This window comes from Chiloscyllium punctatum, chromosome 3 (assembly GCF_047496795.1).
Source record: "Chiloscyllium punctatum isolate Juve2018m chromosome 3, sChiPun1.3, whole genome shotgun sequence".
NCBI lineage: Eukaryota > Metazoa > Chordata > Chondrichthyes > Orectolobiformes > Hemiscylliidae > Chiloscyllium > Chiloscyllium punctatum.
Genome location: NC_092741.1, coordinates 121,797,811 through 121,816,477, shown reverse-complemented (window position 1 = coordinate 121,816,477; position 18,667 = coordinate 121,797,811). Strand labels below are relative to the sequence as shown.

At 41.9% G+C, this 18,667-nt stretch overlaps 1 protein-coding gene across 5 annotated transcripts in view; it reads left to right on the top strand.

Moving 5' to 3' along the window:
- Nucleotides 1-6,161: 6,161 nt before the first annotated feature.
- LOC140464582 (pecanex-like protein 2) overlaps nt 6,162-18,667 on the top strand; it is a 268,742-nt gene continuing 256,236 nt past the window's right edge. For all 5 annotated transcript variants that reach the window (XM_072559843.1, XM_072559850.1, XM_072559861.1 and 2 more), the window contains exon 1: nt 6,162-6,379. In XM_072559843.1, the coding sequence (XP_072415944.1) occupies nt 6,227-6,379 (153 nt within the window). In that variant the 5' untranslated portion in view covers nt 6,162-6,226. The remainder of the gene's footprint in view (nt 6,380-18,667) is intronic.

Sequence of the window (18,667 nt, the reverse complement as noted above, 5' to 3'; positions counted from 1 at the left end):
AGCTACAAATCTACTCAAAACTCGCTGTACCCTTAAATCCGTAGAGGTTTTCATCTAGCCAAGGTCTTGTGCAAACTTAAGGGTTAGTGCTTAGACCAAATTTTGTTTAAAAACTAGTTTTGTCATTGTTGAAACAGCTGTGCCAGTATTGACCTAGTTTAGAATAGGATGACCACTTAATCAGACATTTATTTTGATTGGTTCTGATTTGGATGTTGCTAAACAATTTGACTGTTCCAGACCAGATGCAGGTGGACTTTGCAGGGTGTATGTTCTCCTGGATACTAGCCAAGGTGTACTCTTATTCAGTTTAGATGTAGTAGGACTCTTTTGCTGGCTCAAGTCCGCATACTGGCAGCAATGACAATGGTTTGCCTTAAGAAAATTTTAACCTTTTGCCTGAAGCTTGGCTTAGTTTTTTGGGTTTTGCTGTAGACTGACTTGGAGTGCCTCTGTTCAGGGTGTGTCCTGAGTATGGCTATGCAATTGCCTTCACTCACGTTGTGTTCCCCAAGCTCAGTTGGGCTGGCAAGGATGTCCACTTTCTTTGGAATTCCCTGTTACTCATATGTTGCATTTACTGCATTTTCCAATGATAAAGCCAGCTGTAATTCTTGTTTGAAGTCCAGTTAGGCTTTATCTAGTAGGCATTTTTGCATGGATACATCATTAATCCCACATACCAATTAGTGTCTCAGTATTTTATTAAGGTTTGTTACATGATTGCCAGTTGTCTTAACCTCAAAAATCCTGATACAGATTTCCCTGGTTCTCAAATTGCCAAATAAAAATGACCAGTCTTAGAATTGGAGCAAGCTTGACATTGAAATTTTCCTGAATTAAATCCGTCAACTCTTGAAAATATCTGGTGCCTCAGGGAAAGTTAGGTGCCTAATAACCAATAAAGCTTCAGTACAAAAGCTGTCAGGAGATTTATTCGTTAATTTTCATCTGCCCCACTGTTATGTGTCTGACAAAAATAATCCATTCTTTCCACGCACTGGGCCCACGACAGCAGGGTCAAATGAGTCAAGCTTCCTAAGTAATGGAATGATCCTGGAAATGCTTATCCCAGCTCAAAGACAATTGTTGCAAGTGAGTTTCTTTAGGAACGTGCCTTACTCTCGTCACCACTGAAAGAACTCCACAGAGGCTACACTAAGTCACCCCTTAGTTACACGTGCTAAGTCCTTGACACTGGTCCAGCTCCCTTAAAGACTGCCCTGAATGTCAGAATGTCTGACACACCTCTTTTTATCTGTCAGGCAGGGCTCTCTGGACAAGATTAGAAGCCTCAATCTCTACACAATCCTATGAACCATAATTTAGTGCAATCACCATCGTAACTGCTTATGGAATGTCTTTTGAAAATCTAAAATCTAATTAAAACCTAAATACGGCATCCACTGGTTCCTCTTATTTACCTGCTGGTTACAATCTCAAAAAATACATCAGTCACTACATGTATCAAACATAGTTTTCCTTTAAACATAGTTTACTTTGTCCATTTCTATCCAGCCCAATTGAGCAGAATGGTCAGGAGCAAAACCTCTTACACGTGTTTTGAAATAAGTCTTGGATACATTTATGGCTGGTTTTTGCAGATGTTAGAAGGGACGCAGTGTCACGTGGATGCAAGTAAGGTGTGAGTAGCCCATGATAAGGTATTCATTCAGTGGAGGGGATGAGGAAGGGTGTCAGTGTCAGAACAATTGCCTCAAAGGCCTTCAATAACTCGTTTACTTATCAGTCACCAGTGTCACACAATGAGGCCTGAAAATACTCTTGTTTACAGAATGCTACAGGAGGCAAAAAAAATGTCTGTGTGGTTCAGTCCAATTAGCGCTGCTTTCCCCAGTGCCCTATTATTTCATTCCAAATGTTGACAAGGAGTCTTCCATTAACTTAGTGCTTTTCATGATTCCAGGTCATCCTAAAACACACTACAACCAGTGTCCAATCACTGTTGTAATGTAGAAAATTTGCACAAAGCAAGTTCCTATAAACAGGGGGCTGATCATGATCTAATCATGTTACTCTGCTGCTTAAGGGCCAAGTCCTAGCCAGCTCCATGCTCTCATTTGAAATAGTGTCAGAAGAAATTTTACATTCACCTGAGTCGGCAGACAGATTGAGATCAAGACAGAACATCTGAATTTTCTATTGCTATCCTCCCATCCTTTAGGCATAAAAGAAAGTGTTCCACTGGCAGTAAACAGATCTCAAGATTAGAATTCCACACATAACACATGCTGGGTTTCCTTTGATGTGAAATACCGATTTTATTGACAGTTTTCAAAACCCAGGAGCCAGACTAAACAAGAGAGATGAGTTGACAGACTGATTGGGAAACAGGATGGTAAGAATGCTTCAAGCTGTTTGTTTCATTCCACCTCACATTGCTTTGTGCACCAGGCTACTTCTATAACACGGACCTTCAGGTTGGTCCTGCTACCCTCAACCCTTCACGTGTCTCCGAGTCCTTCATGAACCACCGTCTCCTCTTATATCATTCCTTCTTTTCACTGATATGTAACTGTAATTGGATTCCTTAATTGCCATAAATACACTTGTGATGTAGTGACTTGTTCTGTTATACATCAATAGTATACATCAATAATTAACTTGAAAATGTTGTATTTCCATAGTCTGAAATTTTAGCTAAACCACCCAAATACAAATAAGTTCTGCTTTAAGCAGCTGGAGTCCTTGTCAACAGCAGTTTCAAAGCCATTGCATAGTTTAGCAAATTTGGGAACTATATGAATGTTTTTAGGAAGGAAGGATCTTAAAGAAGATTTGGGTGGAAGGGACTGAATTGGTATATTAGAGATATAGAGACTTACGTTATTGATGGTCTTGAAAGTGATAATGGGGGCACACAAGAACCCAGAGCAAGTGACTGGAGAAGGCTGTAAAGGTGGGAAGGATTTGGAGGGGAAGTCATGGAAGAATTTGATTATAAATGAGAGTTTTCAGTTGAAGGCATAGTGGACCAGAAGTTGATGCAACTAAGCAAGGAGTATAACGATTTAAAAATAACAATTGTTAATTGGAAACAAGAACCAGTTAAATTTAGTTCCATTGCACGTTCTTAACAATGCTTCGTCAGCACAAACAAGCATGATTTAGAAAAGGTTGTAGGAGCACCACCATATAAAAAATGGGCAATACGTGTCATTTTAAATTATTGGACAGTTTACACACACACGTATTATGTCCGCTGTAAAGACTTCATTTTTTTTCTTTTTTTTATTGTGGACAAAAATGGGAAGTGTTTTAAAAACAAAATGCTGGTGAAGAATTGCTGAACTTTGTAAAAGCTAGTAACCTGACACTCAAGTATTGTTTACATAGCTCTGGTTCAAGCAAAGTGGATGGTTTGCAGATGAGCTAGTGTCAAGGAGTTGTGTATAATGAAGATTCAGCCAGCAACAAGTAGCTGACTTAATCTGTGGATTAACAATTAGCTAAAGACCTTCTGCTTGCTAGCAACTATGTGATCGGTTCTCAAGAAGCTGAACAGTTTGGGGCTGTGAATGAAATTGGGAGAAGCCATTAGATGGCTGCACGCACAAAAGCTTTCTCTGTATAAATAAAACACTAACACAAAAAAACAAGAAATGAAGTTTACTTTTCCTTCAATAGTTGTTATAAGTGGTGACTTTTAATAAGTCAGAGACATGTTACAGGTGTGAACCAGTTACCCTGTGCCTCCTGTAAACAACTAAAAACATCAAGAAGGAAGATTGAGAAGCAACACTGATTATTATAAGAATCATTGTAAAAAATCCTGTGAGCAGTGACCACTGAACTGCCTGCCCTGCTTTCCCTCTGGCCATAACACCACAGACTTTTTTGTCTACCTGTACTTGGGTGCAGAAGGGGAATTTATAAAGGGACTGGAGTTTTAACTAATAAGAGTTATATGCTAATGGCTCAGTTGTTTGCCTTTGTTATAGTCTATTTATTTGTAATAGTAGTTATTCTTAAGAACAGAAATCTGATCTATGCTTTCTGTTAACCTGTACATGACATGCATATATAGACCAGGTGGGTTCATGACATGCATGAGTACACTTTAATACAAATGCTCTGCACTTGTGCAGGCTCATTTTATTTGTATGTACAACACTTGGGTAGCATGCACACCAGCTTTATTCAGTGTGGTGAGACCATCCACCATCTTGCCTACATCAGTTGATTTCCTGTCATTGATATTCATGTATCAGTATGTCTGCAGTTTTTGAACATCCAGGGTGAAGTAGAGGCATGTGTCACTCATGGGAAAACACGATGATAAAGGGGAGCAGAAATGTTTTCACCGGGTGCTATTTACATGCCCTACATTGACTGTTGCAGCAACTCACACTTGGTTAGCCACAGAACCAAGACTTAAATGACACCATGGGCTTGTGGATCATGTAGAATGGTTCAATCCTCTAGTTAAACTAAATCTTGATAAGGACAGATCGTACAATGAGTGGAATCAATTTCATTATGGGAACAAGTTCAACTTAAACAGTCTGGACAACTCGACTTCTCTGCATCCTTCTGTCTCCAATTTGGACCTGTTCTCACAGCTCCAGCTGGCATGTCCCCTGATTGGAAAAGATGTGTTTTGGTTAGCAATGCTCAGCTTTACATTTCCTTGCGGTGTGAAGTTCTCCTTAATCACTGCTTTTCACTGCTAGACTTGTTCAGTCTGTAAAATTGTCTGCCTGCTGCACAAATTCTAATACAACTGCCTACTGCCCTCTCATGGGGGCACTGTGATAGCACAGCTTCCCAGATATTTGGACATTACGACATACTTTCTCTGCCACGGTAACCATTACAAAACAAACATAAACTGGTAATTAAACCTCAGGATTAATACCGTGGTTGCAACAGATAACGCTTTTCACTGGGGATAGTATGTGTATTTTTAAAAGTAAGTTCCTTAACATCAATAATTCGGGTTGTAAAGTCTTGGATAGAAAGGTTTAGTTTAGGATTGATTATAGGACCAAGAGTGGTGAAAATGGTGCTACAGGATCAGACCTAGATTGACACAGGGTAATAAAAGAGTGGGAGTAATTGACAGATGCAGGGATTGGTATTCAACTGACACATGGCTAAGTGATTAGCACACAACAGTGGAATCTGTTTGGAATTGGTATAGAACTATAGAGAAAGAGAAGAACAATGGAATTTGGCTGAAGTTGATACAGAAGACAGTGTTATAAGAAATGGTGCAGCATTAGTATCCCAAACTTTAAAGAAGAAATCTGGATTCAAGCCCCATCTGCTCCAGAGATGCGTCACGTGTTTGAAAAGGTTAATTAAAAATACACTTCTGAAAAAGTACCAGAGCAGTGGGATGATATTGGGATTGATATAGAGCTGTTTTTTGGGGTTGGGATAAATAGCCGTTAGTGGTATCAATTTTGAATTGAGACAGAAGAGGATTGGGCTGTGGAATTCATTGAGTGGGGGATGCCCTCTGTTGGGGAGATCTTTTGGTATGGTGGTCCTCTGGCGAGGATGGGAAGGTCACTCCAGTGGATGTGAGGTTGGAGCTTGTCTCTCGGTGGGTATGAGGATGTTGGGAGGCCACCATTGTGGATGTGGGGTTACTGGGATGCCTCATTGTATGTCTGTCAGTGGGTGTAGGGATGTTATCAGGCCCCAGTGGAGAAGTTGAGGCAAGGCTTCTGGATGGGGGCAGGGATGATGTTTGGGGGTGGGGTGGGGGGAAGACCTCTGGGTGGAGGCGGGTCAGGGTTGATGGGGGAAGGTCTCAGTGGGGGTAGGGATGTTGGGGGGAAGCCTCTCTGTGGGGACGGGACGGGGATGATAGGGAAAAGTCTCTTGGTGGGAGCAGGTCAGGGATGTTGGGGACAAGGCCTCTGGGTGGTGGCAGGGATATTAGGGAAGGCCTCTGGGTGGGGGTGACCTTTCGGCTCACAGCCTCATTCCTGATGAAGGGTTTTGCCCGAGCCGTCGATTCTCCTGCTCCTCGGATGCTGCCTGGCCTGCTGTGCTTTTCCAGCACCACTCTCTTGACTTTGATCTGCAGTACTCACATTCGCCATGTTGGGGGCGGGGTGGCTGCGCAATGACCTGGAATAACGCCGCCCCACCGCAGCCGAGAGGATGACGGGAAGGACGAAGTGCGCATGAACAACATGGCGGACGGTTAACGGATGCTGCGGCCGGGTCGGGGCTAACGGCTGTGTCCGCTATGGGCTGGCATCTAGTCAGCCTCCTCCGGCGAGGGGCATGGGCAGTGCTAACGGGCGGTTGCTACCTAGAACCCCAACAGAGCGGCTTCTCCAATGCCTTTCACCTTTATCTGTGGATAACACTCCTCGGAGCTCCGTTTGTGCTGCATCTGGTGAGTTAGTGACTGGGGAGGCGAAGCAGTGGTGCAGAGCAGAGACTACCTGTCAGGGGACGAGCCACAGTGGGGGCGTCGTGAGTCCTGATGTAGAGGGTGTGGGTCCAGAGGTGAGGCAGGGTTAGATCTGGATGTGGTCAATATTTGATTGAAGTAAGTTTCGTATATGGAGGTCACCTATCAGGGATGGTGGATAGACTATGTTAGGGTGTTCAGCTTCTCTATCGTGTTGTGTTATTCAATGCCTATCTCGTGGAGCTTATCATTTATATGTAAAGCAGAATACGAAAGAGTGGAAGTTATCCTACAGTTGTTATTATTACCAATGCAACATTCCACTTCCAAAGACAGTGGCTTGCATGGAGATGGACAACTAACTTGAGAATCAGAACAGAGATTGCTGGAAAACTTGAGCACATCTGGCAACATCTGTGGAGAGAAAGCAGAGTTAATGTTTTGAGTCAAGGTACTCTTCCTCAGACACCATAACTTGAGCATCTCCTGATGTGACTCCTGAGCTTCACTCTAAAACTATTTCTGCTACATTTACTCCAGGGGAAGACCATGGACTGAAGATGTAAAAAGTTTTTTAAGCATGGATCATGGCCCTTTGGTGTATTGCCTGTGCTGACCATCAAATATTCATCTGTTCTAATTCCATTTTCCAATACTTGGCTTGTAGCATTGTAAGTTTTCTTATATTCATCTACATAATTCTAAATGTCTTGAAGCTTTTTGCCTCTCCCAGACTGTTAGGCAGTGGATTTCAGATCGCCACGACCACCTGGGTAACAGCATTTTCTTCAAACCTCTCTAACTGTTCTCTTTTCCTGAAAACAGTGTCCCCGGGTTATTGGCTCCTTTACTATGGGGAAATTTTTCTCCCTATCTACCCAATTTAAGGCCATCAGAACTTTGTACATCTTAATCAGCTTCACCATCAGCCTTCTCTGCTCTAAGAAAAATAACGCCAGTCTATCTAATCTTTCTTCATTGCTCCAGCCCTTGCAATATACGGTGAATCTCTTCTGCACAATCTCTCGTGCAATCGCGTTCATCCTATTGTTGGATTATCAGGACTGTGCACAATACTCCAGCTGTAGTCTAATTAATGTTATATTACAGTTTCCTTGCTTTTGTATTTAGTGCCTTGACTAAAATGTACAAGTATTCCATGTACCTTAACTACATTATTTACCCATTCTGCGACCTTCAATGATCATGGATGTGCATACTGAGGTCCCTTTTGATCCTGTTTACTTCCTAGGATTGTACAATTCAATATGTACTCTGCTTTTTTTTACTCCTCCCAAAGTGCACTACCTCACTTCTTTCAGAAATAAATTGTTTGTCACTTATGATGATACTATGGATTTAAGAAGTGTATTTTGACCATTTTTATTAGTAAAGATTGAGACAGATTCTGAGCAGTCTGTTCAAAGCCAATAAACAGCTTGTGAGGCTTTGGGTTTTTTAAAAAAGTTGGAACAATAGAAGCAGCCTGAATGGCTGGGGTCAACCTTCTGCAGAACCAAGATTGTTAGTTTTAGCTTTCTACAGTGCTGGTGTCCTAAAGCTGGATTTGGAAACTCTTAATTTTCTCTCTCTGTTGCAGCTAAAAGCTGGGTTCTCTTCCAGCTGTTAGAATTGCATCTATTTTACTGAATTTGCCTTTGTCAAGGTTGTATTTATGGGATATTACTATATTGAAATAGTTAAATAGTAGTTAAGATATATTATTATTTTGTTAAACATTTCAGTAGTTATGGTTAAGCCAATTCTTTTGTTTTTATTTTGTCTATATTTTAACTGTAGTGTAAAGTGTTTCCATTAAAGTTGAGTCGTTTGACCAATCAAATTGCATCTGAAACAAGAAAATGTTAGAGTCTAGGCTATCTTAATATATTTTGAGGTGGCTCGGTCTTGCCCATAATGCACTATTCATACTAACTGACCAGTCCATCTATATCATCCTGTAGGCGAAGGCTTTCCTCCTCAATATTTACTACGTCATCAATTTTGTGTCATCTTTGAACTTATTGATCATGCCTCCTTCTTTCATGCCTATATATTTAATGTACACAACAAACAGGAAGAGACCAACACTAAACTGTGTTACACCACTGAACAGGACTCAGTCACAATAATACCGTCAACTATCACCTTCTGCTTCTTGCCACTAAGCTAATTTTGGATTCAGTTTGTCAAATTGCTTTGGATTCCATGATCTCTTAGCTCCTTAGGCTGCCTGCCATGCGAGACCTTGTCAATAACCTTAAAGTCCAAAATAAACTGTCAACTGCACTACCCCATTCTACAGACCTAGTCAGCTTGATGCCATTCTTCTTGAATAATGTTACCACATTTTAATGTCCTCCAGTCCTCTGGCATTTCTCCTGTGGCCAGAGAGGATTGGAAAATTAATGTGAGGGCCCCTGCAAATTCCTCCTTGACTCCCATAGTAACCTGAGATACATCTCATGGAGGCCTAGGAATTTATCCACTTTCAAGTCAGTTAATACCTCCTCTGTCTAAATTCTAATTCATTCAACTATATCATAGTCATCAAGATCAAAGCACAGAAAAAAACCTTCCAGCTCGTTGCATCTGCACCAGTCTAAAACAACTGCCGAACTATTCTAATCTGATTTTCCAGTCCCTCTCCCTGATTTCTAGACTATCTTGTCCTTCTCTGCAGTGAATACAGATGGAAAGTACTTCTTTATAACTTGGCTTGTTTTCCAGTTCCAGTACATGTTGTCACTTTGATCCCCTATTGGGCTCTACTCACTGGTTATTCTTTTGCCCCTAAATGACCTCTAAAACATATTTGAATTTTTGTTAAATTTACCTGCCAGTGTTTTTCATCTCCCTCTCTTCATTGTCTTAATTTTTTAAACAGGCCCCTGCACTTTCTATACTTCTCTATGGCATCCACTATATTGAGCCTTCTGTATCTACCATAAACTTGCTTTTTATTTCATGTTGAATCCTGTACATTTCTTGTCATTCAGGTTCTCCAGTTGATCCATCTTTACAAGAACATAATGGCCTGATGCTGTCACTTTTATCCTTTTAGATGTCTCCCACTGCTCTTTCTCAATCAACTTTAGCTAGGCCCTGTCTTGTTGAGCAGCTTTAACAGACAGTCTTTTCCCACAGCACAGCAGTCCTCCACTGCTCACATGGTTGAATGCCTTGGTGAGATTGATGAAGGGATTATGTAGTGATCTCCTTTTTCATGGCATTTCTCTTGGAGTTACTGGCATAAAACATCGTGTCAACTGTAAATCTCCCAGTTCTGAAAACTTTCTTGGTTTGGGTAGATGCGTTCAACCAGGATCTGCAGTTTGACAGAGGCAACACGAGAATATATTTCCCTTTGAGAATGTAAATAGGGTATAAGCAGACAGGGAAAGAGTTAATTTTTGTGTTTTGTGAAATGAGGTTCAACTGTGCATGACTCAGATCAGATAAGAACTTACAGTTAACAATGGGGTGCTAGAGGTAAGGGTAATGGGTTAACAAGGTGGAAAAGCATTCATTACGTAGAGCCATTTAGTAAGATGAGGTAATATTCAGTATGTAACATCATTTGACAAGGTGAAAAGTATTCATTATGTGAAGTCAATTATTCATTGTGTAATAGCAGATTGCTTCATCTTTACTATTGATACTTGCTAATTGTAACGGTCACCCAATCAATATGTATGTTGCCTTATCTGTATGTTCCTTCCTGTAAAATGACTATATAGTTCCTTACAGTGAGCTCATGTCTTCTCCCTCCAGGGCCTGAAATAAAGATGGAGGTAAAACTACGCTGTCTTTGAGTGTTTTGCTTCGACTGGGGGGAGGGGGGTGAGAACAGGATGACAATACTACATAGTCAGCAGGATCCAAACAGATAGTTATGATTGGACGGTTCAGCGGCCGCCAGAACATTGGTGTCTCAAGACGGACGGGCCCACAAGGTAAAATTTTAAACCTTGGTCCCTCTCGATATTCCTGTCTGTCTGAAACAGTCCCCTCGCTTAATCACACTCTATTCTACAGATTCCTCGAATGGCAATTAGTTCCATTGAGAAACACAGTTTTGCAAGCACGCTGGCAGGCGAAGGTTCGAGTCCTCTGCGCTGCATTAGGGAGAAGGGGGTGTGATTGAGGTTCGAGTTCTCTGTGAAGTACTGGGTTTTGAGTCCCCTGGGGTGGGTTTGGGTTGAGGTTTGACTTCTCTGCGTGGTACTGGGGTTTAAATCCCCTGGGGTGGGTGTGATTGAGCTTTGAGTCGTCTGCACTGCATTAGAGGAGAGGGGTGTGATTGAGCTTTGAGTCCTCTGTGCAGTATTGGGGTAGAGTCCCCTGGGGTGGGTTTGATTGAGGTTTGAGACCTCTGCCTGCCAGCATGCTTGCAAAACTGTTGATATTTATCTGAGAAGGTAATATCATTAGCTTTGAATGAAAAAAATAATTGAGAATGCCTTCAAGAGTGTGGTGTCAGTGTTGATCAGACCCAGTTGGTGCCAATGTCCTGATCTTAGATAACTTCAGGACATCTTGTGGCATTTTCTATCTGGAAGAAGATGCCAGTTTCACAACGCTTGTGGTATCAGAAAAGCTTTAGTAGTCTGTGTCCATTCCCAGGCCATGATGTCCAAGGCAGGAGGGCATGATCTCATAGTCTTGCATTGAAATCCCCCCAGGAGATAAAGATATGTTGCTGATAGTAGTGTTAAGTTCCTCATAAAAGTGGTCTTTCACCTTTGTAGTGGAACTCCTACAATGGAACGCAGATATTTGTGGATTTGAAAGGTGGATGGGGAGACCATTCTCTGAACTATTTGGTGCTATGTTATCAAGAGTAGTATGTGCCTTGCAGAAAAGTCAGTACCTTGCTCACATGTTTTCCTGAAATCTTGTCAGATGAGCATGCAATAATTCTATCACAATGATACACTTACGAACCTGGTCTTCTGTAGAGAAACTATATAATTGTTCAGCCTATCAAATTCCATGTAGGTTGTGGCTGTCTTGAATTACTAAACAGCTGTAAGTCATCTGTAAATTTTGCATACAAGACCTTGATTGTCCAGCTTACCAAAGGAAGAGGTGGTGTCTTCCAACTTACTTATTTGCTTGCCTGGATGAGTGGATTGCATCCATTTGTTGAGCAGAGACTGTAATCTCCAAACATCCAATGAAACTAATGAACTCTGGAGGATTCTTTACTAATTAGGGTTACTTCATTTGATGTGGGCTATGCCTGACTATTGGGACATTGGGTCCCTTCCACCATGAGAGACCATCTGGATCACCAATTCTGTGTGCCACAGGATCTGTTGCAACTACTGTTTCCTGTGCCATGTTAATGCTATGCACTGAAACTTGAGTGTTCTCTCCAGGGTGGAAGCATAGACAAAATTTATGAAGATTCTGGGCTCCATCCATTAGGATCCCTCTCTTTACCTCCCCAGTTGAATCCAAAGATTTGAGTGCAAATTACTACGTTTGGCAGCTGTTTGGTTGCAGGAGTTGTCAGAAAGATATCATTTGAACAGCAGTCTGCCTTGAAGATCCATTTGAGGCTTTTTTGTCAGAGTTCATTCCCATACTCTCCCAAGATGTCCACAAAGCAGTGGAGCTATTTGCCGAGAAGTCAGAGTTTGGTTCATGAGGGTCATGACATTTCACACCCCATACATCTGCGTACCACATGTCTGGGGGTTAAACCACTTCTGACAACTATACAAAAGAGCATTGAAATTAGAAGCAGAGCAGGCCATTGTGGCCTTCAAGTTTTATTGACTGTCCAATAAGATTGTAATTGATCTGATTGTAATGTTAACTCCACTTTCTTGCCTGCATCTCATAATCCTTGTTCATTGTTGGTTGAAAATCTAAAAATTTTGAAGTCCCAGTTAAACCACAGCTTGAAGTACTGTGAATAATACTGATCAGCACCCTTTAAAAAGGATATATTGACCCTGGATGGGGTGCAAAATAGATTTAACTGGACCTCGAGGGGTAAATTATGAGGAAGCACAATACCAACTAAGACTGTATTCCTTGCAGTTGTAAATTTAATGGATTATTCGATTGATATTTCAAGATATTAAAGTAAGTTATGGGTAATAAAGGAAAGCCTATTTCCATTGTTTGAGAAATCTGGTTAGGGGGCATAGTAAAACAAAAAATTAGAGCTGGATCTTTCAGAAAGGAATTTAGGAAACATTTCTAAATGCAAATAGTGGTAGAAATTTAAAATTCCCTCCTACACATGACACTTAATGTTAGACTAATTGTAAATTTTAAATCTGAAATTGATGTTGTAGTGCAAAAATATGAAGGCATGGAGTTAAGTAGCAGATCAGCTTGATGCTCTAAGTGACCAACACCTGTTCAAATGTATCATAATTCCGTCAAGCCTCCTTGATTGCAGATCCTCTATAAAAATTCTTTATTAAGTTTGATATTATTAATTGAGCTAGTGAGTATTGGTTTTTGTAAAGTTTTTTGGTTTTCCTTAGCCACCATGGGCTGTTCACAGTCTGGTGTTTTGTTTGAGTCTCTGGTGAGCTTCCTATATCATATCCACACTGTTGCTAATTTTGTCTGTTTCCACTTCTGTATTACACCCAATTCTGCCCCTGTGTAAGTTTATCTGTTGCTGAATTTCTCATCCATGCCTTTGTTACCTCCAGTCTTGATTATTCCACTTAGTCATGGTGAACCATCTTCTGGAAACTTGATATCATTCAGGACACTTATCGGTTGGTTTTGAAGTAACTCTCACGAGGTCCCATTGATAAGTTCTTTTTCCTGAGGTTCTTACACTCTTGGTGCAACTGCAAATGACAACTTTTGTGAACAAGCAACCAACTTTATTAAGCATATTACAGTGCAAGCTTTGGAGAAACCCTAAACACTCTTCGCCAAGCTTGTGAATCATGTCCCAGGTGTCTCTGAACAAAGGAAACAGTCTTTTCTTTACATCATAATTGGTAATGCCCACAAGACAACCTCCAGCCATCCCCTCACAGTCCCATGCCACTCATGATACAATGCAGTGACCACTCCACCTCCAGAAACAATGTGATGCAAATCATCCCTTAATGGTCAAATCTGTTGCAAATCATTTTTTTGTAATTATAGGGGAGTAGTCAAATTCCAACTGTAATGTTCTTGATTTCTGGATGAAAATGTAAATCATCCCTGAATGGCAAGGAAATGGCCATGTAAACCTCCCACATTCCACACCTAAGACAAAGACACACCACCTTACCTTACGGTAGCTCAGTGGTTAGCACTGCTGTCTCTCAGCACCTGGGTCCCATGTTCGATTCCAGCCTTGGATGACTCTCTGTGTGGAGTTTGCACATTCTCCCCGTGTTTGCGTGGGTTTCCTCTGGGTGCTCCGGTTTCCTCCCACAGTCCAAAGATGTGCAGGTCAGGTGAATTGGCCATGGTAAATTGCCCGTAGTGTTAGGCGCATTAGCCAGAGGGCAATGGATCTGGGTGGGTTACTCTTCGGAGGGTCGGTGTGGACTGGTTGGGCCGAAGGGCCTGTTTCCACACTGTAGGGAATCTAACCTAATTTTACCCCCAGGGCATTCAATTTCTTGCAGGTCAGCAGAGCAAATGAACTCTTTAATATCTCACCATTTATCCATCTCTCTTTTGCTTGCTAATCTATATTAGCTCACAGTCAAGCCTCAATTTTACAATTCTCATTGTTATCCCAAATCCATTCTCAACTTTTCCCCAAACTTCACGTGCGAAGATGTCCAGTCAGGTTACTGCTTTCTGCAGTGGGACTGAAATTGTTCTCATTAAAGTCACCTGACATTTCATATGTTTGTGACAAACTTTCCCACTTCATCTATCTTGCCTTTGACCTAGTTGATCACACCATTATACTCAGTGCTTCTGCGCTGTCATCCAATTTGGTGGGGTTGTTCTCACCTTCCATTATTTATCTACTCATAGCCAGAGTATCACTTACTTTAGCTTCACTTCCAGTTACAGCATTACCTCTGGTGCCCCCCAATGATGTTCTGTGTTTTTTTTAATCAACATTCTGTCCTTGGACTCCATCATCTGAAACCATAGCATTAGTTTTTCAATATATATTGACAACATCTAGTTGAACCTCACCAGCACCTCTTAACTCCTTCACTGTTGGGGGAAAAACAGTCAAGTTAGCGTAGCACCCATGGACCTGGTTCTTAATTCTGAATTCTCACTCGAGCTAGGTAATTTTAATATACAATATTTCAGCCTTCAGAAATTTACCAAATAGTGTGAAAATTTTATTCCTGTTGTGTGGGTCCAGAGGCCAGCATTTGTTGCCCATTCTGATTGACCCCGAGAAGGTGGTGAGCCATATTCTTGAACTGCTTTAGTACAGGTAGACAATCCTTTATCAGAAATGCTCGGGACCAGCTGTTTTTCGGAATTCAGAATTTTTTGAATTTCAGAGTAAGTGACAGTTTAGTGGTGACATTTTAAAAATCTTACTGGAGGAGCAGGCTTCTAAGTAAAAACAGGCCTTGAGAGAGGATCCAGGCCAGCTGGTGCTGAGCCATGCGCCCCCCCCATCCCAGTCACATTTAAGTGGGTGTCAACTTAGGTTAACTGTTTGCACGCAAAACAACCTTATTAATGAGAAAAAAAACTTCACCAAAAAACCATTGGATTTCGGAGCTTTTTGGATTTTGGATATTCGGATAAAGGATCATTTATCTATACATCAAATGCAGGTATCCTCTATAAAGAAGTCAGTTTTGGATGGCAATATAGTTCCAATTTGAGTTAACATTTGGCTTAGAGGGGAACTTGCAGGTGGTAGTATTCCCTTGGATCTTCTGCTGTTACTCTAAATAGTAGAGGTTGCATGTTTGAAAGATGGGGTTGAAAAAAGCTTGGTGAGATGCTGCTGTACATCTTGTAGCTTATAAACACTGCTGCTACATTGCATCAGTGGTGGAGGGAGTGAATGATGAAGGTGATGGATGGTAGCCGATCAAAATAACTACTTTATCAAAAATGATGTTGAGCTCCTTGGGTGATGTTGCAGCTGCAGTCTTTTAGGCAAGTGAACAGTATTGTTACTTTCTGACATGTATCATGTAAGTGATGAACAAGTTTGGGGAATCAGGAATTAAGTTATCCGCCATGAAATTGCCAGCCTCTAGTCTATTTTTGTACTCATTAAACCCTGCTTTAGAACTGTCACTGGACCTGAAATGTTAAATCTGCTTTCTCTGCACAGATGCTGCCAGACCTGCTGAGTTTTTCCAGCAATTTGTTTTTTTTTTATTTCCTGCATGTCGTTATTTGGGATTTTTTTGAGCACTGTTTTGCTACCTGGAAAGATTTCTCAGTTACTGAAGTAGCAATCAAATCTGTCTCTTATCTGCCACCTGCTCATTTCATATCATGGCCCATCATGGCGCAGCTAAGGAGGTCTAAGCTCTGTACCTTCAATGTTCTAATTCTTGCTGGACAGACATTTAGACACAGCTGATAAAGCTAAATGTCTATTTAGAAATATCATAACATTTACAGTAGTGTCATTTGTGCCACCTGTGTGCTCTCCAGCTCATCTTTCCTATCCCATGGTGTCTCCTGAATTGAAGCGGAAGAGCCTGCTGTGCAGTGGACGCCATTGGCTTTGTGATTTTGGTCAGGTGACTCAATTAGCATTTGTGTTTAACATGTCCTTTCCAGAGGCAGTTCCCTCATCACTTTGAACTCTCACAGAATTAAGGTGCAGATTGGGTGGAGGTAGATGGTTTGGCCTGTTCTGACTTTTCCTGAAAGGAGACTTCTGGAGCTCCCTGTCTCTGGTTCTACCACGCTGGATGTCTACCAACGCTATGTCTCGTTGTGAGGACCAGGCACCTGAGGTCAGCTTCCCTCGTCCCTCTGTTACTATACCTTCGGTGTTGAGCATGTGTGGAGTGCAGGTCCATGCACATATGAGATCCTTGGACCTGCAAGCTACAACCAGTCAATGAGGCAGCAGGGTCCCATTGTTGTAGTTCTGTAGCCTCTTTGTCGTGTTGTCCAGTGCACCCAGAAAGGCACCAATAAGAGGCACCTTATTGGTTGGTTGATGGATGGAATCATCCCCCACCACTTAATCCAAGCTCACATGATTGGTTGCTTATTACGTCCCTGTGGTACCTCTCAGATGCTATTTTCACCAGATCATATCACCGACTTTTCCTGGATATCTGGTGAATGAATCCTGCATAATCCAAGATGGAGGACAGGAGCAATTTCTGGCTGTAACAGCTGCTCCTTTTTTGAGGTATTTTAGGTGTTGGAGGTGATTTCCTCAAATTCCAGGAGCAGCAATTCCTGTTTTATATGCTGTTGCATTGTTTTGGAACTTTGGGGGGAAAAAAAAAGTCAAAACAACAGCAGTTTTTAAAGGGAGAAGATCAGACAAAGGAAGCACAGGGTGAGGTCAGTGCAGGAGAGATAGAGAGAGAAAGAAAGAAACAGATACCACAGTGAACCTGCACAGTTACTGCCTTTGCTGTTTGAATTCATGTATCGCTGGACATCGGAGTGTGTCTCGGAAAATTAACAAACAGTGAAATTCGCAACTGATCTCGGAGGAACTGTTTGGGCGAAGTCACCGCACAGATGCCGTCCATGCCAACCAGATATCCCAACCCAATCTAGTCCCACCTGCCAGCACTTGGCCCATATTCCTCCAAACCCTTCCTATTCATATACCCATCCAAATGCCTCTTAAATGTTGCAATTGTACCAGCCTCCACCACATCCTCTGGCAGCTCATTCCATATACATACCACCCTCTGCATGAAAAAGTTGCCCCTTAGGTCTCTTTTATACCTTTCCACTCTCACCCTAAACCTATGCCCTCTAGTTCTGGACTCCCCGACCCCAGGGAAAAGACTTTGTCTATTTATCCTATCCATGCCCCTCATAATTTTGTAAACCTCTATAAGGTCACCCCTCAACCTCCGACGCTCTAGGGAAAACAGCCCCAGCCTGTTCAGCCTCTCCCTGTAGCTCAGATCCACCAACCCTGGCAACATCCTTGTAAATCTTTTCTGAACCCTTTCAAGTTTCACAACATCTTTCTGATAGGAAGGAGACCAGAATTGCACGCAATATTCCAACAGTGGTCTAACTGTACTTTTTGTCATTTATATAAATGATTTGGATGCGAGCATAGAGGTACAATTAGTAAGTTTGCAGATGACACCAAAATTGGAGGTGTAGTGGACAGTGACGAAGGTTACCTCCGATTATAACAGGATCTTGATCAGATGGGCCAATGGGCTGAGGAGCGGCAGATGGAGTTTAATTCAGATAAATGTGAGGAGCTGCATTTTGGGAAAGCAAATCTTAGCAGGACTTATACACTTAATGGTAAGGTCCTAGGGAATCTTGCTGTAAAAAAAGAGACCTTGGAATGCTCCTTGAAAGTGGAGTTGCAGGTAGATAGGATAGTGAAGGTGTTTGGTATGCTTTCCTTTATTGGTCAGAGTATTGAGTACAGGAGTTGGGGGGTCATGTTGCAGCTGTACAGGATATTGGTTTGGCCACTGTTGGAATATTGCGTGCAATTCTGGTCTCCTTCCTATCGGAAGGATGTTGTGAAACTTGAAAGGGTTCAGAAAAGATTTCCAAGGATGTTGCCAAGGTTGGAGGATTTGAGCTATAGGGAGAGGCTGAACAGGCTGGGGCTGTTTTCCCTGGAGCATCGGAGGCTGAGGGGTGACATTTACAAAATTGAGGGCATGGATATAGGCAAATAGGCAAAGTCTTTTCCCTGGGGTCGGGGAGTCCAGAACTAGAGGGCCTAGGTTTAGGGTGAGAGGGGAAAAATATAAAAGAGATCTAAGGGGCAACCTTTTCACCCAGAGGGTGGTATGTGCATGGAATGAGTTGCCAGAGGATGTGGTGGAGGCTGGTGCAGTCACAACATTTAAGAGGCATTTGGATGGGTATATGAATTGGAAGGGTTTGGAGGGATATGGAGCGGGTGCTGGCTGGTGGGACTAGATTGGGTTGGGATATCTGGTCAGCATGGATGAGTTGGACTGAAGGGTCTGTTTCCATGCTGAACATCTCTTTGACTCTATGAGTCTAAGTTATCAGAGTGCTTTCTGATATACAGTACTGGAGGAACAAACATTTTCTCCAATTAAATATTGGGAAGATTGAAGCCATTGTTTTTGATCCCTGCTCCAAATTCCAGTCCTTTGCTATCAACTGTATCTTTCAACCTGGCAATCATCTGAG